This window comes from Xenopus laevis, chromosome 9_10L, assembly GCF_017654675.1.
Source record: "Xenopus laevis strain J_2021 chromosome 9_10L, Xenopus_laevis_v10.1, whole genome shotgun sequence".
Classification (NCBI taxonomy): domain Eukaryota; kingdom Metazoa; phylum Chordata; class Amphibia; order Anura; family Pipidae; genus Xenopus; species Xenopus laevis.
The window spans coordinates 82,780,286-82,800,800 of NC_054387.1; the positions used below are offsets into that span (position 1 = coordinate 82,780,286).

Genomic DNA, 20,515 nt, shown 5'->3' on the forward strand with positions numbered 1-20,515 from the left:
TATATATATATATATATATATATATATATATATATATATATATATAATAATCTTTCTTTCAGGATAAAATTGCAGAGAAGGGTTGCTGTGGTGTGCCTTGCAAGTGTACTGGCGAAAGAGGAGATGTGGGACAGCCAGGAGATATTGGACCAAAGGTAATTCAGTGTAATTAGATCAATCCAAAAGTGATACACATGATATGGCTTTATATAGCAATATTTCTCAGGAGTATAGAGAAATGGTAGGTTCTGGACACTAAAGTTATATAAGTTATATAAGTATTGCAATAAATAGATGGAATTGGGAGCTGCTAGGAAGAACAAGCATTGGCTTCTGTGCAAAGTAGGTTTTAATGCAAAGCTTAAATATGGTCATAGCAGAGTTTCAGAAGAGAAGTAAAACATTCTAGAGATGTGAAAGCACTCTGCTCTGATCTTTGAGGATGGCACAAAGAACGTAAAATATGAGTGGAACTTGGGAACAAGAGTGTTTTGCAGGCTAGTAGTATTATTTGATATTTTATTCTGTAAAATGTGGAGAGCTGCAGTTTGAATAGAGTGGAAAAAGAACGGTTGCATCTAGTAAGGCTAAGGTGTGCATAACTAACAGAAGCATTGATTATCAATTATAGTGATAGCATTAGAGTTTAAGACCTTTTGGCTGTAGCAAAAGGTGACTTTATGGGGGGTAAACAAGTAGCATCTGCAGGGAGGGAAGGTTATACTTTTACTTTTTGCAATGTTTCACAGTATCATGGACAAATCTATGCCTGTCCAAAAAAAAGTCATGTGTAGCATTAACAATAACAATGTGCTTTCCTATTACCTACAGGGTGCATCTGGACTAAAAGGACACAGAGGTTACCCTGGAGATGAAGGAGGACCAGTAAGCAAAGATGAATTTTAGTATAATATTCTACTTCTGCTTCTGCTTCTAAAAAGTACAGTCAAGCTTAATGTTTTACCACTATTTCTTCTTCTGTTCCACCATCATCATCATCTTCATCATCATCATTTATTTATATAGCGCTGTCAAGATACGCAGTGCTTTACTGCAGTTATAGCAAACAGGGAATAAATGGTGGCTAACAGACAAGGATTACAGAGTACAATAGGGTTTACAAACTAAAAGGTTAGGGTACAATTGAGACATTAGGATTATATAAACACATTGTCATTTTTGATACAGCAATGATTAATTAAGGTACAACGAATAGGCCTCTTTAAACAGATGGGTCTTTAAGGAGCGCTTGAAAGTTTGGAAGGAAGGAGAAAGTCTGACAGCTTGTGGCAGAGAGTTCCAGAGAAAAGCAGAAGCCCGAGAGAAGTCTTGTAGACGAGAATGGGCAGAAGTGACCAGAGGAGAAGTGAGGCGAAGATCAGAAGCAGAGCGTAGGTTTCGTGAAGGAGAGTATTTGGAGATTAGAGATGAAATATAGGGAGGGGTTTCATTATTAAGGGCCTTGAATGTGAGTGTAAGTAATTTGAATTTGATTCTAGAAGAGATTGGGAGCCAGTGAAGGGACATACATATGGGAGCAGCTGATGTTGAGCGGCGAGCTAGATGAATGAGTCTAGCGGCCGCGTTTAGAACAGATTGGAGTTGTGAAAGGTGACTTGTTGGAATACCTGTGAGGAGTAAGTTGCAGTAATCAAGGCGGGAGATGATGAGAGACTGAATCAGTGTTTTAGTTGATTCTGAACTGAGATATGGTCGTATTCGAGCAATGTTGCGCAGTTGAATACGGCAAGATTTTGCAAGTGTTTGAATGTGTGGTGAAAAAGACAGATGAGAGTCTAAGATGACTCCTAGGCAGCGTGCCTGTGTGGTGGAATGAAAGGTGGTGTTGTTTACGGTGAGTGATATCTGAGGGATATTCCACGTGCAAACATTTCCCTTTCATCTCCTGCATCTAAAAGATCTCTAAACTGAGCTAAATCATCGACACTTGATGTAATGAATTGTTTTATTCTCATAGGGAGAACGTGGTCCTCCTGGTGTCAATGGAACTCAGGGTTTCCAAGGATGTCCAGGGCTTAGGGGTACTAAGGTAATTAACTATTTAACTCGGTGAAATTTCTGGTAAAATGTATACATGGGAAGATTAATAATTAAAATAATTATTATCATAATTAAAATAATTATTATTATTCTTAGGCAAGGGTAATTGAAGATTTCGATTTAAAAAATTTGTAGACCTATGACAGAATTGTTTTATTATCAGTATCTTCTAAATAACACTGTGTATCACTTTCTCTGTTAGGGCTATCGTGGATTCTCAGGAGAAAAGGTAAGTTAATTAACTGCTTTGCATAATAAAGTATTGATTCGTTGGTGTGTTTCTCATAAATATGTATCTACTGTATATCACCTGTGCTAAGATGCCTTACTAAGGGCCTTCTTTGGCTGTTTCCTCTTTTAGATGCCATGTTTTTATTTTTGAGACATATAGTAAGACACATACACAAAGTTTTCATATGCTTCAATATTGCTACTGTATCATGTATCTTTACAGTATACGCACCTATTTGAGCAGTCAGCATTCTGGCTCTTGCTCAATATGTGCCCTCCTCTCATTATAGTATTTTGTATCATATCTTGTGTTCCATTTAGCAGCAATATGATAGGTCTATAGTACCTAAGTCCTAGAACCTCCCCTGTTTTTTTGTAATGGAGATGGCACATGCTGTATTTTTTGACCAGTGGGAATCACCGATCACTAAATTATCAAGCAATACTACTTGAAGAAATCCAGTTACTTATTGGCCTATTGCCGTTATACTGTACTTACTGCATATCTAACATACAACCCTACACAGGGTAGAGTTACATTAGGTTACAAATAGTGTACTCCTTTAAGTATGTGGTTTTTAGAATTGTTGTACCCCCTGTTTGAAACCAAATTATACCGAACATTTTCACTTATTGTAAATAATGAAAGTGTGTTTTTTTCCACAGGGTGAAATAGGAGAGATTGGCCTGGATGGTATTGATGGGGAAGATGTAAGTTGCTGTAACATGCACACATACCTACTTAAAATTTTGATATGGATGAAGCCATTGTTATATAGTCATAGTTGCATGTCTTTTCCTTAAATTCATTTTGCAGCATGAAGTACCTATTACACTTTTCATACTAGTATCCAGCTTATCTAAGCATGCTAAAAGTTGGGCTTTTTCTAAGAAGGGCCATAAACTGATGAGTTTTAAAATATTTAAAAAAATATTAAAATATTATTAGTAAATATAGTAAATATATTATTAGTGAGTAAAATGTGATTTGATTATACCGAACAAACCAAAACATTCACCATTCAAGTGAGAAAGAGCTCGGCTCGAAACATGTCGTGACACAATAAAAGCACCTATAACTTTTGCAGCAAAGATCTGCGTCAGACCGATTTTGACAACAATTTCGTTTGGTGGATAATTTTGCTTCTCTGGACGGAAGCAGTGCTTAAAGGTCAATTATACTGAATCCATAACTGTTGTTGTTTAAAGCAAACCAAAACATTGTCTAGGCTAGACATTCAAGAAGGATTACTCTGGACTGGAAGTTAGAATGGTTTCCAAATGGTTTCAAGAATGAAACAGGCATCACCTCAAATCCATCTACCGCAGTGATAATTATAGTTTTGTAACTGTTGAACCTTGCTCTTCTGTCCTATATGTTTATGAGATATCTTCTGTAGAATAATTGAAAATTACATTGTTTTTACAGGGAAAATCGGGTTTTTCTGGACCTTCAGGGGAGAGAGGCAGCCCAGGAGGACGGGTGAGTTATTGTATAGTCAGTTCTATCACTCTAGTAAATTTTATTTAGAAAATGTATATTTTCATGGTCTATGTATCATCTGTCAGGTTTAACAAGAACAGTTATGTGAAGAGAATAGAGAATGAATGTCACCTGCCTAGGCAAACTATTCATTTAGCGTATCAATTCCCCACATAAGACTCTAGAAGCATTTCAAGAATCATTTGTTGGTTAGGATGACTTTTGTAATGGTTCTTAGCTGTACTGGAATGAACTGTTTTGTTAGAGGTCAACTCATCCCAAATTAAGAAAAAAAATAACATTTTGCATAATGAAAGAAAATGTAAATGTTCTTTGGGACAAGGACCATATTCTAGCTGTGTACTGAATCTGGAAGTGCTTTGCTTAAGTCTAACTTTTATTCTCACCTACTAACAGGGAGAGAAAGGTCAGAAAGGGCAGCTAGGAGAGATTGGAGACTCTGGACAGCGAGGAGATCCTGTAAGTATTTGATTGTGTATCTGCTAAAATATTCTGAACACCCTAAAAAGAGTCATTGATACATAATTTAAACAATCATGTAGCCATTTTTTATGAACTTTTATGGTTGTTGGTGCTGGAAAATATAAAGAATGAAACAAAAGATGTAAAAAATTAAGAGAGATGCAGCAATTCAAGCAACTGTTTCATTATAGGAAGCGTTTAGAAAAAGAATGTCAGTGTTAAAAATTATCCAGCCAGACAGATGATCCCATTAAGGGAACAGGGTGTAACATTCCAAGGTGAAGTGTAGTTCTGCCATGCAGCTTGATTCTATTATATTGAAGTTATCCTTAAGGACTTCAAGAAACCTTCTCCAAAAACACAAGGCTGATGCTGCCCAGTAAAGAATTCCTTAACTACTTGGAAAGAACTGAAAGCATCAGTCTCAGGCAGAATAAATAAACATTGCAGGTAGTAACTGGTGATTAGATGGAACATTTTCAAGGTCTAGAATAGTGAAAGGGCTTGTTTTAAGGTCATCAGTTTCAGGAAAATGTGAAATATTTAGGGAGTTGCTGCTAAGACATCTAGTACATCAAAGGCAAATATAAATTATAGACTGCACGTCTATTTTTAATCAAGGGAATTGCTTTTATTCATATCTAATTAGTAAACACACAACTGCTACCATGTTCTGATTCCTACTATACTATAATAAGTTAACTGGTGTCCTATGCAAACCAAAAGAGGCACCTTTCTTTAATAAAAACCACAACTATGATAACCTGTTAACATAGTATTGATAGAAAATTCAGGCCAATGTATTGGGGAAAATGACAACTGTGGAGGTGGATCCTTTGGTTTGCAGACAACCCTTGTTTTAAAAATGGCATGCCTGTGGGAGGGTTTTTCTGTTAATGGCATCATGAATATGAGGTTTATGTAAGACTTTGTAAAGATTTTCTGTTACCTTTTTCTTTAGAGGCAGAAAAAAGCATAATGTGGAATTATTTGTGATGGTATGGCTTTTAATAGCTAAATAAAAGCAGCCTATTGTCAGAAAAATGTATTCTAATATATATTTAAAAAAAGCTTCTTATTGGTGCTTATTATGGCCATTCAACCAGTATTGTCTCCTTGCTTTCACCTCCAAATCCCTATTCCTGCACTAGGCAATGAGGCCAGTTAACTGAACTGCAAAAGTCCTGATTAGAGCTATGAACAGGGCCCTGTAACTATAGGGCATTTGATACACGGTCCACTGTGCAGGTATTGACAAGTAAATATCTGGCCTTGCACCCTATACATTAAAGGAATTGTTCAGTATAAAAATAAAAACTGGGTAAATAGATAGGCTGTGGAAAGTAAAATAATATAGTTAGTTAGCCAAAAATGTCAAGTACAGTATAAAGGCTGGAGTGACTGGATGTCTCACATAACAAAACAGAACTTCCAGCTTTTCAGCTCTCATGGTTTCTACTGATTGGTTTCCAGGCAGTAACCAATCAGTGACTTGAGGGGGGGGCATATGGGTCATAACTGTTTGATTTTGAATCTGAGCTGAATGCTGAGGATCAATTGCAAATTCACTGAACAGTTATGTCCCATGTGGCCCCCCCTTAAAGTCGCTGACTAACTCAGAGTTAGAGAGCTGAAAAGCAGGAAGTAGTGTTCTGTTCTGTTATGTTAGACATCACTTCAGCCTTTATAGATTACATTTTTGGCTAACTAACTATATTAGAAATATTTTTTATTTTGCACAGCCTATCTATTTATCCAGTTTTTATTTTCACACTGAACTGTTCCTTTAAGGTCTGCCAGTTCTACTTTTCCAAAGGACACCTCTAATGCATGCCCAACAGTTCGGGTTGTGGGATGTCCCACACAGGTCCACAGGTTTTAATAATCACCTGGTATGAAAGATAAAAACTACACCAAATATAATAACATTGTGCTGATCTCATTCTAACAAAGCCACGTATGGTATATATAATATATCAGGAGGAAAGAGAACATCAAATAGTGTATTGGCTATATTTTTTGACTGCTATGTTAAACAGAAAAGGTAAAGGAACAACAAAAAAGAAATACAATAAGGTAGGTTCAAGGAAAAAGGTATGTTTATCAGAAATGTAGATTATGATCAACCATATCTGCTTTTTTCAAGGGTAATCCTGGAACTGACACAACGCAGAGAGGGCCAAAGGGAGCCAAAGGGGAAACTGGAGCTGTGGTAATATGTTGCTAATGAACAGTTTAGTTTCAAGGATCTCATTAGAATGCCATTTGTGGGTCAGTTAATATAAATCAGTTGCTATTGCCATATTGTATATGCTATTCCCCTTTATTACCATCTACAGCTGGTGCTTTTTGTGAGCTCACTGCATATGGGGCTCATGACAGTTGCCTCTATTTATCCCCCCCCCTAAAGCCCACTTTTTAAGTGCAAGAGTAGTATAGTATTACATTATGTTCTACTAGACACCTTTAGATGCATTTTCTGATTTCTGAACAAGCTCATATTTGTTGAATATAAATTCATCACCTAGGTATGCAGTTAACCTCTTTTCTTAAAGAACCTGGATGAGACCGAGAATCATAAGTTTTAGTTTGTTTTTCATTAACAGGGAGAACCTGGAGGTGATGGTTCAGCAGGGTCGCCAGGAGGACCAGGCAAAGCTGTGAGTGTTACAGAATTAAGGAAATACATTTCCCAGGGATCACACAAATTGTGGTCAAGGTCTCTAATAGTGATGATAATAAATGCTACAATATATATACATACACAACCCTACAGTAAGGATAGAGCTTTCACAAAATACTCCATGTAACTTTTAGTAATGGGTGAAGGTTGAAGAATAGAGTATACTATATATCAGGGATCCCCAACCTTTTTCACCCGTGAGCAACATTCAGATGTAAAAAGAGTTGGGGAGCAACACAAGCATGAAAAATGTTCCTGGATGGAGCCAAATAAGGGCTGTGATTGGCTATTGGTAGCCCCAATGTGGACTGGCAGCCTACAAGAGGCTATGTTTGGCAGTACATCTGGTTTTTAATCCAACTAAAACTTGCCTCCAAACCAGGAACTTAAAAATAAGCACCTACTTTGAGGCCACTGAGAGCAACATCCAAGAGTTTGGGGAGCAACATGTTGCTCAGGAGCTACTGGTTGGGGATCACTGCTATATATGCAGCAGACAGACATTTGTTTCATAAACAGAGATGTCCTAGTAAAGTGCTATAAAGCTGACAGAAGATGTTAGAATGACTGGTGGAAAAAAAACTGTCCAAGAACAGTCTTAACGTATGTGAAAATTAATGATTGGCTTCATTATCATAACTATACTGATCATAGGTAAATTGCCAATTGCTATGAGTTACTACAGTAGAGTACATACATACATACATAAATGCTGCTAGGAGTGGTTTCCATGAGTAGAAGTGAATGCAGAACTGATTCTTTTTTGCTCAGTTTAAAAGAAGTTATGAATATGGCACAAGATTTATTGATATGGGCAGACAGTGTGTCAGGTTACATTGGATGCAGCGTATAGTCAACTGAGGGCAAGATTATTACATTTCAGATTTTGTTGTTTTGGGATTGTGATGTAAAAATAGTTCTCATATCTCAAGATGCAGACTCAAGTGTAGGCAAGAGGTTCCTACATATGTAACAGGTTTATATCCCTGGCATTTGGTTAATTTTAGTTTCACTAGGTAGTTTTTTGGTACATCTGTGTGCAAAGCTAGTTACATGTATTAAGATTCTATCTGATGCATTTTCTGTTTTTCGCAGGGTCCATCAGGCAGAAGGGGTCCTTCAGGGGTCAAGGTAAGTAATGAGCAACCATTCTCTGTGTGGTGGGTTATGTTGTTTCCTACTTTCTTTCTCCTTCTCCACCAGTTCTACAATCTTTATTTACTAATAAATTAGTCATCTTACTCATTTCAGGTGTTTCAGTTATTCACATTATATTATTGAACTTTGCTCTTGTCTCTCAGGGTGAAAGAGGAAAAGATGGAACTCGAGGTGGGGCAGGTGAACAAGGTCTAAGAGGACCTCAGGTAAGTGATTGTTAGACTATTTCATAAGCTGCCATTCTTGGACTTCTAGCAAAGCTAACCTCATCTGTTTCTTGGACACAGGGTCCACCAGGACCACAAGGAACTCCAGGCACTAGAGGAGAGCAAGGACTTCCAGGACCAAGAGTAAGCCTGAAACCATTAAATCATGTTTAGACTGGTATTTTTAATTAAAAGAAAACAAAGGGCTAAGAGGTATTCTAGGAGAAATTTTTTTCATGATTTGATGCAATTATGCTTTTATTATACCTTATATAAGATATGTACAGATTCACATTTGAAGTCAAGTTTGGTAACTTGCCTTAGGAACTAGACAATAACTTAAAGTAAATGTTGCAAATGTTGCAACAGACCCTAGCTCTACATTGAAAGGTGAGCTATTGGGATATTAGGGCTTATTTATCATGATGGCATGGTATGAAAAACTGGTGTGAATTTCTAGTGAGATGCTAGAGGTGTAAAGATGTGTGTGGTAGTCAAGGTCTTGCATTTGTGTGCAGTTTGCACTCTCCATGTAACGGAAGGCCCAGGAGTGGAACATGGGTTTGAAAGTGCCTGTTCACTATTCAGAAGGTACAAAAAAGCAGTGCATATAGACATTGTGTTCTACTCTCGATGGATACAACACACTTAAGTGAAAATTTGAATTCAAATTTATTTTTGGGTCAAAACTCTCAAATTTCGAATTGTGAATTATAAAAAGTCGAATACAGTTTTAATTCGAATTTCAAGATTTATCATACTCTGACCCCTTAAGAACTCATATTCAACAATTCGCCACCCAAAACCTGCCGAATTACTGTATAAGTCGATCAGAGAGGTCCAGGGATCAATTTGGTGATGTTTGCAGCCTTCCTGACATTTGAGTTTTTTTTTAATTTTAATTGAGTTTTTCTAATTCAAATCTATTCGAGTTTTCGGGTCGATTCAATTCACCCTGAGAAAATTAAATTTTATTAATTAATTTCAATTGGTCAAATTTCGAGTTTATGAGAGTTTTAAAAAACTCAAATGAATTTGAAATTCGACCCTTGATAAATGTGCCTCCCAGAGACCTGTATTTAAAGTGTAGGCTGGCTCAGCTCTGGCTGAACACACTGAACCTTTTGCCAGTTTCACCCGCATGAGGTTGACAGAAGTGATGGTAGATGTAAACATAAGTGCATATTGCTTCAATGGGTGCAACTGTGGGCACAGTATAGCCTACACTTTTGGAAATATGTAATGAGTGTAATGTATGGATACTAAGGAAGCATTTGCAGTTTGAAAGTATTTACTTCTTTTTATCAAACTACAACCTTTTCTTGTGTTATTAGGGGCCAGGTGGCACTCCCGGACCAGTTGGTGATAGGGGCAGACCTGGACAGCTTGGATTCAAGGTATTTACTATATTAAGCATTCTGTTGCTTATGGTTCTCAGCAGCCCCAAAGCTTCTCTTAATTCTTTATTATTGTTTTAATATAACATATTTGTGGACTATCATATATAACTGGCCCAACACGCTGAAAAAAGTTAGACTCTATGCCAGTGTTCCCCAGTGGCTCATGAGCACCATGTTGCTCACCAATCCCTTGGATTTTGCTCCCAGTGGCCTCAAACCAAGTGTTTGTTTTTGAATTCCAGGCTTGGGGGCAAGTTTTGTTTGCATACAAATAAGGTGCCCTGTCAAACAGAGCCTCCTGTAGGTTTCCAGTCCACAAAAAGGCTACCAAATCACATCACTTATTTGGCACCCTTCCCTAGAACTATTTTCATACTTTTGTTGCTCCTCAACTCTACATTTAAATGTGGCTCACAGGTTAAAAAATGTTGGGGACTCTGTTCTATGACATTAGCTCATCCTAGTCATGGCATTTTTTCCATCATTATCCTTAGTCAAGAAACCTTAGTCATATATTATATATTTATGTTATTCCTATGTATGTTATGACACTGCTTGATGTAAAAAATAAATTGGAATGAAACTGTAAGCAAAAAAACTGAGAAAACATAAGAATAATGCAGCTCTTGATTATGTACTAAAACATGTTCCAAATGCATGTCAGGATCTTTACAATACAATAAATCATTTGAGATAATAATGGTCCAGTGCAGATTATGACTTTATTGTCTGTTAACTTATGATTTTCTCTTTCTTAGGGTGAGCCTGGAGACTCTGGAGTCAAGGGATCTATTGGACCTCCTGGACCACGTGGGCCAACAGTAAGTATTTTTTACTCCACTTCATCGACAACAAAACTTCAATGAGACCTGCATAAATAAACTGACCACAAAAGGACAAGAATAAAGACATTATTTTATTTTTACTTTATATAAATGAGCAGCATGTTAATAGAAATGTACAGTTAAGAAGACATTGTCACTGAGAGTATTTTTATTAAACTTTATGCTGGTAAAACAATGGAAATATGATTGTGTTTCTAGGGAGAAGATGGACGGGATGGATCTGGAAAACAGGGACTCAAAGGCAGAAGAGTAAGGGAGGATTTATTGATTATTTACAATAAATACAAAACCATTTATAGTAATTTATAGTAAATAATAATGATATATCTGTTGAATCAACTGTGCATCTGTTTTTCTGTGTATCATGTTTTTTTTTAATGGACTAATATTTCCTTTTATTCTCATGCTCATGTAGGGGGAGACTGGATTCCCAGGATACCCTGGATTAAAGGTCAGACATCTTGATATTTTTATATATACAGACTAATAGGAAAAGGACAATTATGTATATGTAACATTATTGTTAACCCCTATCCCACTTAGGGCCATTTGAAAATAGGTTACATTTCATTCATTACACTCAGTTTAGAATTATATCTATTCAAAAGGTACATTTCCCTCACTTATACTAAGGGTTTCTTAATCTCTTAGGGTTCAGCCTTTATTTTTTTGAGGCCTCTTTCTTTAGTCCTCTACTGAGGCCTCCTGCTTTAGGAACTCCAGCAACATCATCCCCTCCATAGAATTAATTAGAAAGTATGAAAGAGGAAAAATAGGGCTGCTCCTCCTTTTTTATACAAGGTGTCCCATTAAGGAGATAACCACATTGCATCATGTGCCGCTCAAAGGGCACATAATTAATAACAATATCAGACAGAAGATACAAAATGAGATATAAAGATATATAGACAAAGAGTGCTGCTGCTGTCAGTGTTAAGCTACAATTTTGCCAATATGTAGGTCATTTCCAGTTTGTTAAGATGAATGTAAGAAGATTTTTCCCACTCACATTCCTACTGAATTTAATAATTAATTTTATGGTATCTACTTTACTGTATTTGTTCTAATTCATTTTAGTCCAGTTTCAGGTTTGGTATGAGTACCAATGCGATCACTTGTAAATCCTGGGAATTGACTAAATGATATTTTATTAAAAATGTTCTATATTTTATTAACAGGGAGATTTTGGAGAGAAGGGAACCAATGGAGGACCTGGACCTAAGGGAAATAGAGGTGTAAGGGTAAGTGTGATGTATGATAAAAGAAAGGAGAGAGAATTACAGTTTTTCTGTGGTATAGCTCCTCCATATTCTGCCCTAATACAATTTAGAATATTGAATTATACTATCCAAACCATTTACTTTGGGTTTGTCTGGAAAATGCACACTCTAGAATTAATCCTTCTCTTTCACCCTTACTGCTGTCTTCCTATCAGATAATATTAGAGTCCAGATTATTATTCTGTATGTATATGCTCATGTATGCTTCACTAAGAGTTTGTAATTGTTTACTCATGTAATATTACAGTTTTACATTGATACTGCTTATTTCCATGGATATTCTAGCTAGTAGTACCTAATAAACAGGAATCCATTTAAATCAGCACATTAATTTAATAATACAACAGGTATGCCTTACAATCTCATTCCTTTCAGGCCAATGCTACTGGTCGCATTTTGATGAGTCAACCATTTTGCCATTGTCTTGTTTCCTTATACATGTGTAGCACTATTGACACAGGGGTATTGCTTTCCATCTCTAAGGTAGAGCACTGCTACACACTCCTCAAGGAAGCAGTGCCTTTGCAGAAGTATTGGAGGCTGAGTAACAGGCTGAACTATAACTCTTACACATATACTTTTACAAATAATTTTGAGCCCATTAACCTAAAACAATCCTAATTATAAGGAGAGGACAGTGCAGGAAGGCAACTTCTAACAATAGTTAATAAAATAAAAATCAAAGGTGGGTGCAGTGTGACCTTGAGGTTAATGATTGATTATTAACACAGAGGCATCAACCTCAAAAGGATCAAGTCTGGGTGATTTTGATCACATCCATGGGAAGCCTGACCATCCCCAGATATGTGATGCCATGCTATTTAATTGGAAAGGCCCCCCACCCAGTACCCACTAGGACTGGTCTTAATTAACACTCAGTGGTAGAGCATTGAAGGTAAAAGCATGCCTGTGATGGGGGTGGTTTATGCGGGACACCACTAAACACCACTGACTAACCAGGCAGCAAGACTTATGCCAGCTGGTGGGAAGTTTACCTTGGCCACCTCCTTTGGAAGTCCTCATCACTATACAAAGTAAAGGCAAGTAGTGACCAGTGGTAATAAAGTTTGGTTGAAGTGGTGAGAGATGGAGGTAAAAGAGAAAACAGCTGCTGTATCTGATTGCTAAAATATATATAACAGCATTTTTATTAAATTTTAATTACATATAGTATTACATAATGTATGATTAATCACAAATTTAGGTCACATGAACAGAAAGGCACTGTAACTAGATATAACTAAAAGTGTATGTACCATAGTATTTAATGGACCAATACCCCAAACTGTCCCAATCCATACACAGTACAAATTTAAGATTAACATATAGTATTGACTCCTACAAGTTAAGTCCTTAAACTAATTACCTTCAAAATCTTAAAAACAAAAACAAAGAAATATATATACAATAAATCCCAGTTTTAAGCCTATTACATATACTTCCCTTGGCTTCAAATACAAAATTCTCCTCCCCTGTTGGAAATAATAGCCTGCTTTATAACAAAGAAATTTATATCCCATGGATTAAATAGCTTGAGTCCCATGTAATATCTTGAAACAGAAAAGTTATCTGCCTGCATTTAATAGATGACCCGTGCTAGAAAATTGAGCTACAAATTGATTGGCTGGTCTGTCTCACATAAAGCAGATCATACTGTATGTGCATCTTACTGCATAAACATAATAATCAGTGTCATGTATGTAGTGCCCTTCAGTCTGATTCAGCCATCTTAAAGTTTTGATTGTTTCTCTCTTTCTACACATACCCAAAGTACATTGGTGAGTTTTTATATGAGATATTAGACCTTGATCCCTGTATATGTTGGTCCATTGCCAAAGATTTTTGCCAAATATCTGTTATTTTCAGTGATTAATACACTGGTGGGATTAGTTATGGAAAACATGCATGGAGCATTCGTTAATATCTTTTGATAAATGAAAGGCTTCCAGTGTAACATATGTTGGTCTATAAATTATTGGGCTGCTTATTCCAAAACACATGATTATGATACTATCTGCCCCTCCTACTTCAACATTGCTATCACAACCGTTTCTCATTAGCCACCTAGTCCTAAGCATACCGTGTGCAGGACATGTGTTCTAATGATCAATCACGTCTTTGATCTAATGATCTTTGGCACTTATATTAGGGTGTGTCCGGACCCAAAGGTACAGATGGAACCAAAGGAGACCCAGGATACCAAGGGCCAAATGTAAGTGTTAAAAAAAGTTACTTTTCTTCTTCATATTTATCATTTATGTTGTGGAATCTTAACCTATGAATCAGGACCATAAATGCAACCCCATGCTATTTGGGGTAGTTCTCCATGACGCCTTTGATATTGTGAAATTAAATTAACAGCAGTTAAAAACAGTGAATAATTAATTTTTGTGCCATAACGCTGATTCTGATGTTATTTGGGTCCCTTAACATAAGAAACACTGGAAAATGGAATCCTACCTCAAGCTTTTTGAGATTTTAAACTTTTTACATACAGTTTACGAACTTGCCCAAGGCAAATATAAAATATAGCATTGCTAGCCATATTCATGTTTAGACCATAGTTAATAGAGACTACAGTATATTTTGCCTATACATTATTAATACTTATGTGTGTCTAGAGCCTTAGGCTAATGTTACACCAACAGAGAAAACACCTATACCACCTGATGCCATCCTCCTATCACTGCTGTCTATTGTTACTATTCACATGAGGGTGCAATACTGGCAGTTTCTCCTTTGGCATTTTTTCAACTTTAGAAAAAATATGTCTGGCGTGACAAAAGCATATGTGTGAAATGACTGTATATATGTATATTTACTGTATATTTGTGTATGCGTTACAAAACAAATTCTCAGAGAAAAAGGTGTTCAAATAATTAAAATTGTTTTGTTTTATTTCTAGGGGTTGAAGGGAGCGATCGGAAAGCCAAGAGAGGTACATTTAACAGTAATCAATGTATTATAGCTTTATATTTTTCATGAGTTATTTCACTGTATGTTTTTTTCTGTATTTCAGTCATGTGAACTGGTGAAATATGTCAAAGATAAATGCCGTAAGTATTGCACATACTGTATTATCTATGCAAGCTTAGGCAATGTCAAACCAGGAACTAGAACATATATGTTGAGATTTTTATTCTTAAAGGGATTCTCTCATGATTTTTATGGTGTACTTTGTATATCTTAATCACACTGTTTACACTGCAAATAATTCACTGTACCATGTAAAATGTAATTCCTAACCCAACAAGTGTATTCTTTTTTAATATTGGTGTGTAGGCGCCATGTCAGGTCATTTTGCCTGATCATGTGCTTTCAGAAAGAGCCAGTGTTGCACTATGGAACTGCTTTCTGACAGGCTATTGCAGCACACCAGTATTGCAGCACAGCAGTAAAGAGTTACTGCAGTTTATTAGAGCACAAGTAACATGATTGGGGGCACCTGGGAAACTGACAATATGTCTAGCCCCATGTCAGATTTCAAAATTAAATATAAAAAAACAGTTTCCTCTTTGAAAAAATGGATTTTAGTGCAGACGTCTGTTTGAGCAGCACTATTAAATGATGCATTTTCAAAAAAAAGTTTCCCCATGACAGTATCTATTTGACTAGAATAATACTTCAACACTTAAATGCAAATGGGCAAAATTTAATTTATGAATGATTTATGAATATTTCCTTGGGTAAATATGACTTTTCTTTTTTTTTCTCCTCCACAGCTTGCTGCTATGGTACGTACCAATTCTCCTTCTAGACGATAAACTGCTTCAGATGAGTAATATGAGAGTCGATATGGACAGTTTCATCTTTCATCATAGAATTTCTCCCTCTTAGGTTGTAAAATGGAAATGTACAAGTGCAAATACAGATCACATGTGGAATATATCAGACACAAAGATGAGTTAATTGTATCTGTTTCTCATAGGTCCCAAGGAATGTCCTTTGTATCCCACTGATCTCGTATTTGTTCTTGACACCTCATCTGATGTTAATCGCAATGTCTTTGGCAATATGAAGGATGCACTGCTAAAGACTATCAGACAACTGGTCATTACAGACAGTAATTGTCCCAGAGGAGCCCGAGTAGCCCTTCTCACCTACAATAGTGAAGTCACCACTGAATTTCGGTTTTCTGATGGGCTGCGCAAGCCTGCCCTACTGCAGGAAATCCAGAACATCCAGTTCAAACAAACAACCAAGCAACGCAACCTGGAGGGAGCCATGTCATTTGTTGCACGAAACACATTTAAGAGGGCACGTGGAGGCTTCTTACTTAGAAAGGTGGCTGTGTTTTTCAGCGGCGGGGCAACCAAAGCTTCGCCACAACTTAATGAAGCCATCTTGAAACTGTATGATGCTGGAGTATCCTCTGTCTTCCTCACCAATAGAGAGGACAGGGCACTGACAAATGCTCTTAAGGTAAGTATTATACCTGCATTGCACAAATGATAGACCAGAACTGTACTTGCTGTTGTTAAGACCAATATTCATATAGTGACACTAAGGGGGAGATTTATTATGTGGTGTTATAAACAGTGGAATAATTTGCCACACATTGCCAGGCATCTCTGTGTAACAAACAAAGTAAAAATTGTGTAATTTTTTATGCCCTTTTTCTTTGAGCACTTTCTGCTGGAACTTACTTACAAAGGTCTGAAGCAGTGTAAAATAAAGACGGAAAATCTGGCGTTTGCACGTCGTAATTTATTACACACCTTGATAAGGTCACCATTTATTTTATACAGCTTTTTACACCATTTTTCTGTAGAATTTCATTCACACAGCATAATAAAATAGGCCCCTTAGGCTAAGTTGCTCACAATCAGCGACTTTCATTTAAAGGTTTAGTTTCCTTTAAAATAAGCTTTTAGTATAGTGAAGACATGGGGAATCTAAGACAAATTGTCTTAATTTTTTCAAATTTTTATCGTTCATTATTTATATTATCAGTTGCAGGCAGGAAATAGGCAGAAAATTAAGTCTTCAAAAGCCATATAAATCAATAGTGCAATTGAAAAACAGAGCCATCTGCAGCATACTAAAATGTTAATTTAAAGGTGTACTACCTCTCTAAGAAAATAAGATTGAATATTGTGGACATACTTATATTTATAATTAGCAATGGGACTAGTCAGTTTTTCAGCAGCCAGACGAGATAAGGGTTATTGAGAAATGTCCTACCTCCCAGCGGAATCAATTTTAGATTGTTGCCAAGGTTAGTTGTATTTCCCATGGTCTTGGTAATTAGAAGCAGATTTTATTTCATATTCCCTTTCTTTGATTCCTTGGGGGTGGGGGTAACTTGTTAGATAAAAGTTTCTGACAGTGTTACTTCTTATAGATCCTGAATGAAAACACAACCAGCAGATCATTGATGTCCTAATATCTGACCCATTCAAGAACAATTTAAATTGACAAATATATTTCAGCCAATATTGCCCTTTCCCCTTTTTTACCTTGAGCCTCCATTTTGTGTGTCGCTCACTGTGGCTCATTTCAAAACAAAATAACTGTACTGTATTGGCAATGGATTACTGCCCAGGTTTAATTTTACAGAGAGCTGATAAATCGTTAAGCTCTTTGCTATTTTTTTCTAACTTGTAGGTGACTGTTCAAATCTTATTGCTTATTGATTGCTATGGGCAACATCACTAGGGATGTAGCGAATGGCGGAAAAAATGTTCGCGAACATATTCGCGAACTTGCGTCAAAAATGCGAACGGTTCGCGAACGTCGCGAACCCCATAGACTTCAATGGGAAGGCGAATTTTAAAAGCTAGAAAAGACATTTCTGGCCAGAAAAATGATTTTAAAGTTGTTTAAAGGGTGCAACGACCTGGACAGTGGCATGCCAGAGGGGGATCAAGGGCAAAAATGTATCTGAAAAATACATTGTTGACACAGCGCTGCGTTTTGTGCTGTAAAGGGCAGAAATCACACTACGTCACTCAGGTGATGTTTCTGGACACGGAATGTGAAAAAGCTCACACAGCTAGGTGGCACTTGGTTAAAGACTGGGCAAACAATGCCTGCAAGGGCAACATATACAGTAGTGGGTACGGAATATATTATTGCTGCTGTAAAAACATCACTCAGGTGATGTTTACGAACACGGAATTATTATTGTTATTTAGACAGAATGTGAAAAAGCTCACACAGCTAGGTGGCAGTTGTTTGAAGAACACACTGGGCAAACAATGCCTGCAAGTGCACTACTATTGGAGCACTACTATGAAGAACAGCAAACAGCACTGGACACGTTAAAGAACAGTAAGATAAGTAAAATAAAAAAAAATATATATATATTAAAAAAAAAAAATTACTCTGGTTGGTGCTGAACTACTAGGAGCAGCACACCAGTCCCACTCCCCAACACAGCTAGACTAATAGCACTGGGCTCTTATAGTAGCAAAGTAAAAAAACAAAAAAGAAAATAAAAGCAGTCCTTACAAGGACTATTGGGTTATTACAGCAGTCAGCAGATGAGATCAGAAGCAGTGCCCACAGCAGCTACATACAGAGCACTGCAGTAGAAGGTAGATTACTAGTCAGCAAAGCTAACTAACCTAAACTCACTGTCCCTCAAATCCCTGCAGAGTTCTGTCCCTACAATACAGAGCAGTATCAAGTAGATTACTAGCCAGCAAAGTTACTATCAACTGTCCCTCAAATCACTAACAGCTCTCTCCCTACACTAGCTCTTCCAAGCACACACAGGCAGAATGAAAAAACGCTGCAGGGCTTCAGTTTATATATGGAAGGGGAGTGGTCCAGGGGGTGTGGGGGTGGTCCAGGAGGGAGAGCTTCCTGATTGGCTGCCATGTATCTGCTGGTCTGGGGTGAGAGGGCAAAAATAAGCGCCAGCTAAGGCGAACCCAAATTGGCGAACGTCGCGCGGCGTTCGCGAACATTCGGCGGACGCGAACGGTCGATGTTCGCGCGAATTAGTTCGCGGGCGAACAGTCCGCAACATCCCTAAACATCACCTGTGAAGTTTTCCTCCATTGTTTTACACAGCATGATAAATAGGCATCATAGTGTTTTTGTTCTCCAAAAGTCAAGCTTGACTATTGAAAGGAGTTACAGAGGGAAGGAATGAGGGTCTGACATGTGTGCCTTTCTCTTAAAGAGCTCTGTTTTATAAAGCTAATGTTGTGTCTCGTTATGTATTATGTGGCATATTTCTATTTCATGTTTCCTATTTTCACTCATCAGGTAAATAACACAGTCGTGGGACAGGCCATAGTACTCAGTGCTGGCCCTGCTCAAGTTAATGCAACTGTAAAATCCCTTCTTAACTGCCACATCTGCTTAGGTAAGGATAATATAACCTTATGTTTAGACATTTTAGTTCTAAGAACTCACTAGATTAAGTGCAAGAGGACTGATTTACCAAATGTGTCCAAAAAAGATGCTGCTGTTTCTGACCCACACCGCAGCTAGTGATTGGTAATAAGCCCTAAAGAAATTAAAATTCAAAAAATGTTTGCTTAGTATGTATCTTTGCTTCAATATAAAACTATTTGGGTATCATAACAAACACCAAATGTTGCCTACCATATTGCATATGTCACTAGGAATTCAATCTGCATCATCATTAGCAAATTGATTTATTTTTTATGAATTATCTGAATGACACAGAATTTAGAGGGCAGGAGAGGGGATGCCTATGTGCCTCCTCCCTTGCACCCCTCATGAACACAATGTTTCCTACCATTGGTAGCACTGTATTCATCAGGGAAACATAAGTCCTTGTCTTCAGTTTTGGACTTGCACCTTTGTGCTTTCACTCAATAACAGGTTGCAAAGTACAAAAAACATGCTGGCTTGAGCCTGTCTTTTTTTTTTTTAACTTTGCTCCCTGCTCCATGTGTGATAAATGTCCCTTGGTGTGTGTTTCTTATCATTAAACTTTATATTTACAATTATTTACAATTATTTTAAAACTTTTTTAAAACTGTTTTTCACAGATATCTGTGACCCTCAGAGTACGTGTCCTGGAAGTTCTGCCGGTAGTGCTTTTAGAGGTCGACGTTCAGCCACCACTGACTTAGACATTGACTTGGCTTTCCTGCTGGATAGTTCAGAATCCACCACACCTGAGCAGTTTGCAGAAATAAAGAGATTTGTTTCCCATGTGGTTGGCCATTTGGAGCTGAGTACAGATCCCAAATCATCATACCACCATGCAAGAATATCTGTCCTGCAGCATGCCCCCTATGAGCACCTGAACAATGCAAGCATTCCCCCTGCTCGGGTAGATATTGGCCTTACTGATTACACCTCAAAGGAGTTGCTTCAGGACTTTATACTGAACAAAATGACCCAGTTGTATGGCACAAGGTCACTTAACAATGCCATCAAGTATGTTCAGCAATATGTGCTTGAAAGTGCACCCAACCCTCGTTCCATAAGGACCATCTTTCTCATTCTCACTGGAGAAGTAAAAAACCATGAATTGAAGCAACTCAGTGAAACAGTTGTTGAGGCTAAGTGCAAGGGTTTCTTCATTGTCATTCTGAGTTTAGGGAAGAAAGTAAATGTTGGACAGCTGAACACCTTATCAAGTGAACCTCACGATGTCTTCTCCAAAAAGGCAGATAAACCATCTGAATTGCACGAGGATACCCTTTTGAGGTTTGGTCTGCAGCTCCCAGGATTCCTTAGCAGTAAGTATTAATT

The 20,515-nt window shown here is 37.3% G+C and overlaps 1 protein-coding gene across 5 annotated transcripts in view; it reads left to right on the forward strand.

Annotated features, from left to right (window-relative positions):
* LOC398368 (collagen alpha-3(VI) chain) overlaps window positions 1–20,515 on the forward strand; it is a 78,911-nt gene that overhangs the window by 48,504 nt on the left and 9,892 nt on the right. For all 5 annotated transcript variants that reach the window (XM_041577019.1, XM_018236068.2, XM_041577020.1 and 2 more), the window contains 24 exons: window positions 63–155; window positions 832–885; window positions 1,979–2,050; window positions 2,264–2,290; window positions 2,959–3,003; window positions 3,722–3,775; window positions 4,193–4,255; window positions 6,405–6,470; window positions 6,865–6,918; window positions 8,037–8,072; window positions 8,243–8,305; window positions 8,387–8,449; window positions 9,640–9,702; window positions 10,464–10,526; window positions 10,749–10,799; window positions 10,966–11,001; window positions 11,729–11,791; window positions 13,980–14,042; window positions 14,736–14,768; window positions 14,850–14,886; window positions 15,553–15,564; window positions 15,759–16,252; window positions 19,049–19,148; window positions 19,804–20,502. In XM_041577019.1, coding sequence (XP_041432953.1) covers window positions 63–155; window positions 832–885; window positions 1,979–2,050; window positions 2,264–2,290; window positions 2,959–3,003; window positions 3,722–3,775; window positions 4,193–4,255; window positions 6,405–6,470; window positions 6,865–6,918; window positions 8,037–8,072; window positions 8,243–8,305; window positions 8,387–8,449; window positions 9,640–9,702; window positions 10,464–10,526; window positions 10,749–10,799; window positions 10,966–11,001; window positions 11,729–11,791; window positions 13,980–14,042; window positions 14,736–14,768; window positions 14,850–14,886; window positions 15,553–15,564; window positions 15,759–16,252; window positions 19,049–19,148; window positions 19,804–20,502 — 2,404 coding nt within the window. The remainder of the gene's footprint in view (window positions 1–62; window positions 156–831; window positions 886–1,978; window positions 2,051–2,263; window positions 2,291–2,958; window positions 3,004–3,721; window positions 3,776–4,192; window positions 4,256–6,404; window positions 6,471–6,864; window positions 6,919–8,036; window positions 8,073–8,242; window positions 8,306–8,386; window positions 8,450–9,639; window positions 9,703–10,463; window positions 10,527–10,748; window positions 10,800–10,965; window positions 11,002–11,728; window positions 11,792–13,979; window positions 14,043–14,735; window positions 14,769–14,849; window positions 14,887–15,552; window positions 15,565–15,758; window positions 16,253–19,048; window positions 19,149–19,803; window positions 20,503–20,515) is intronic.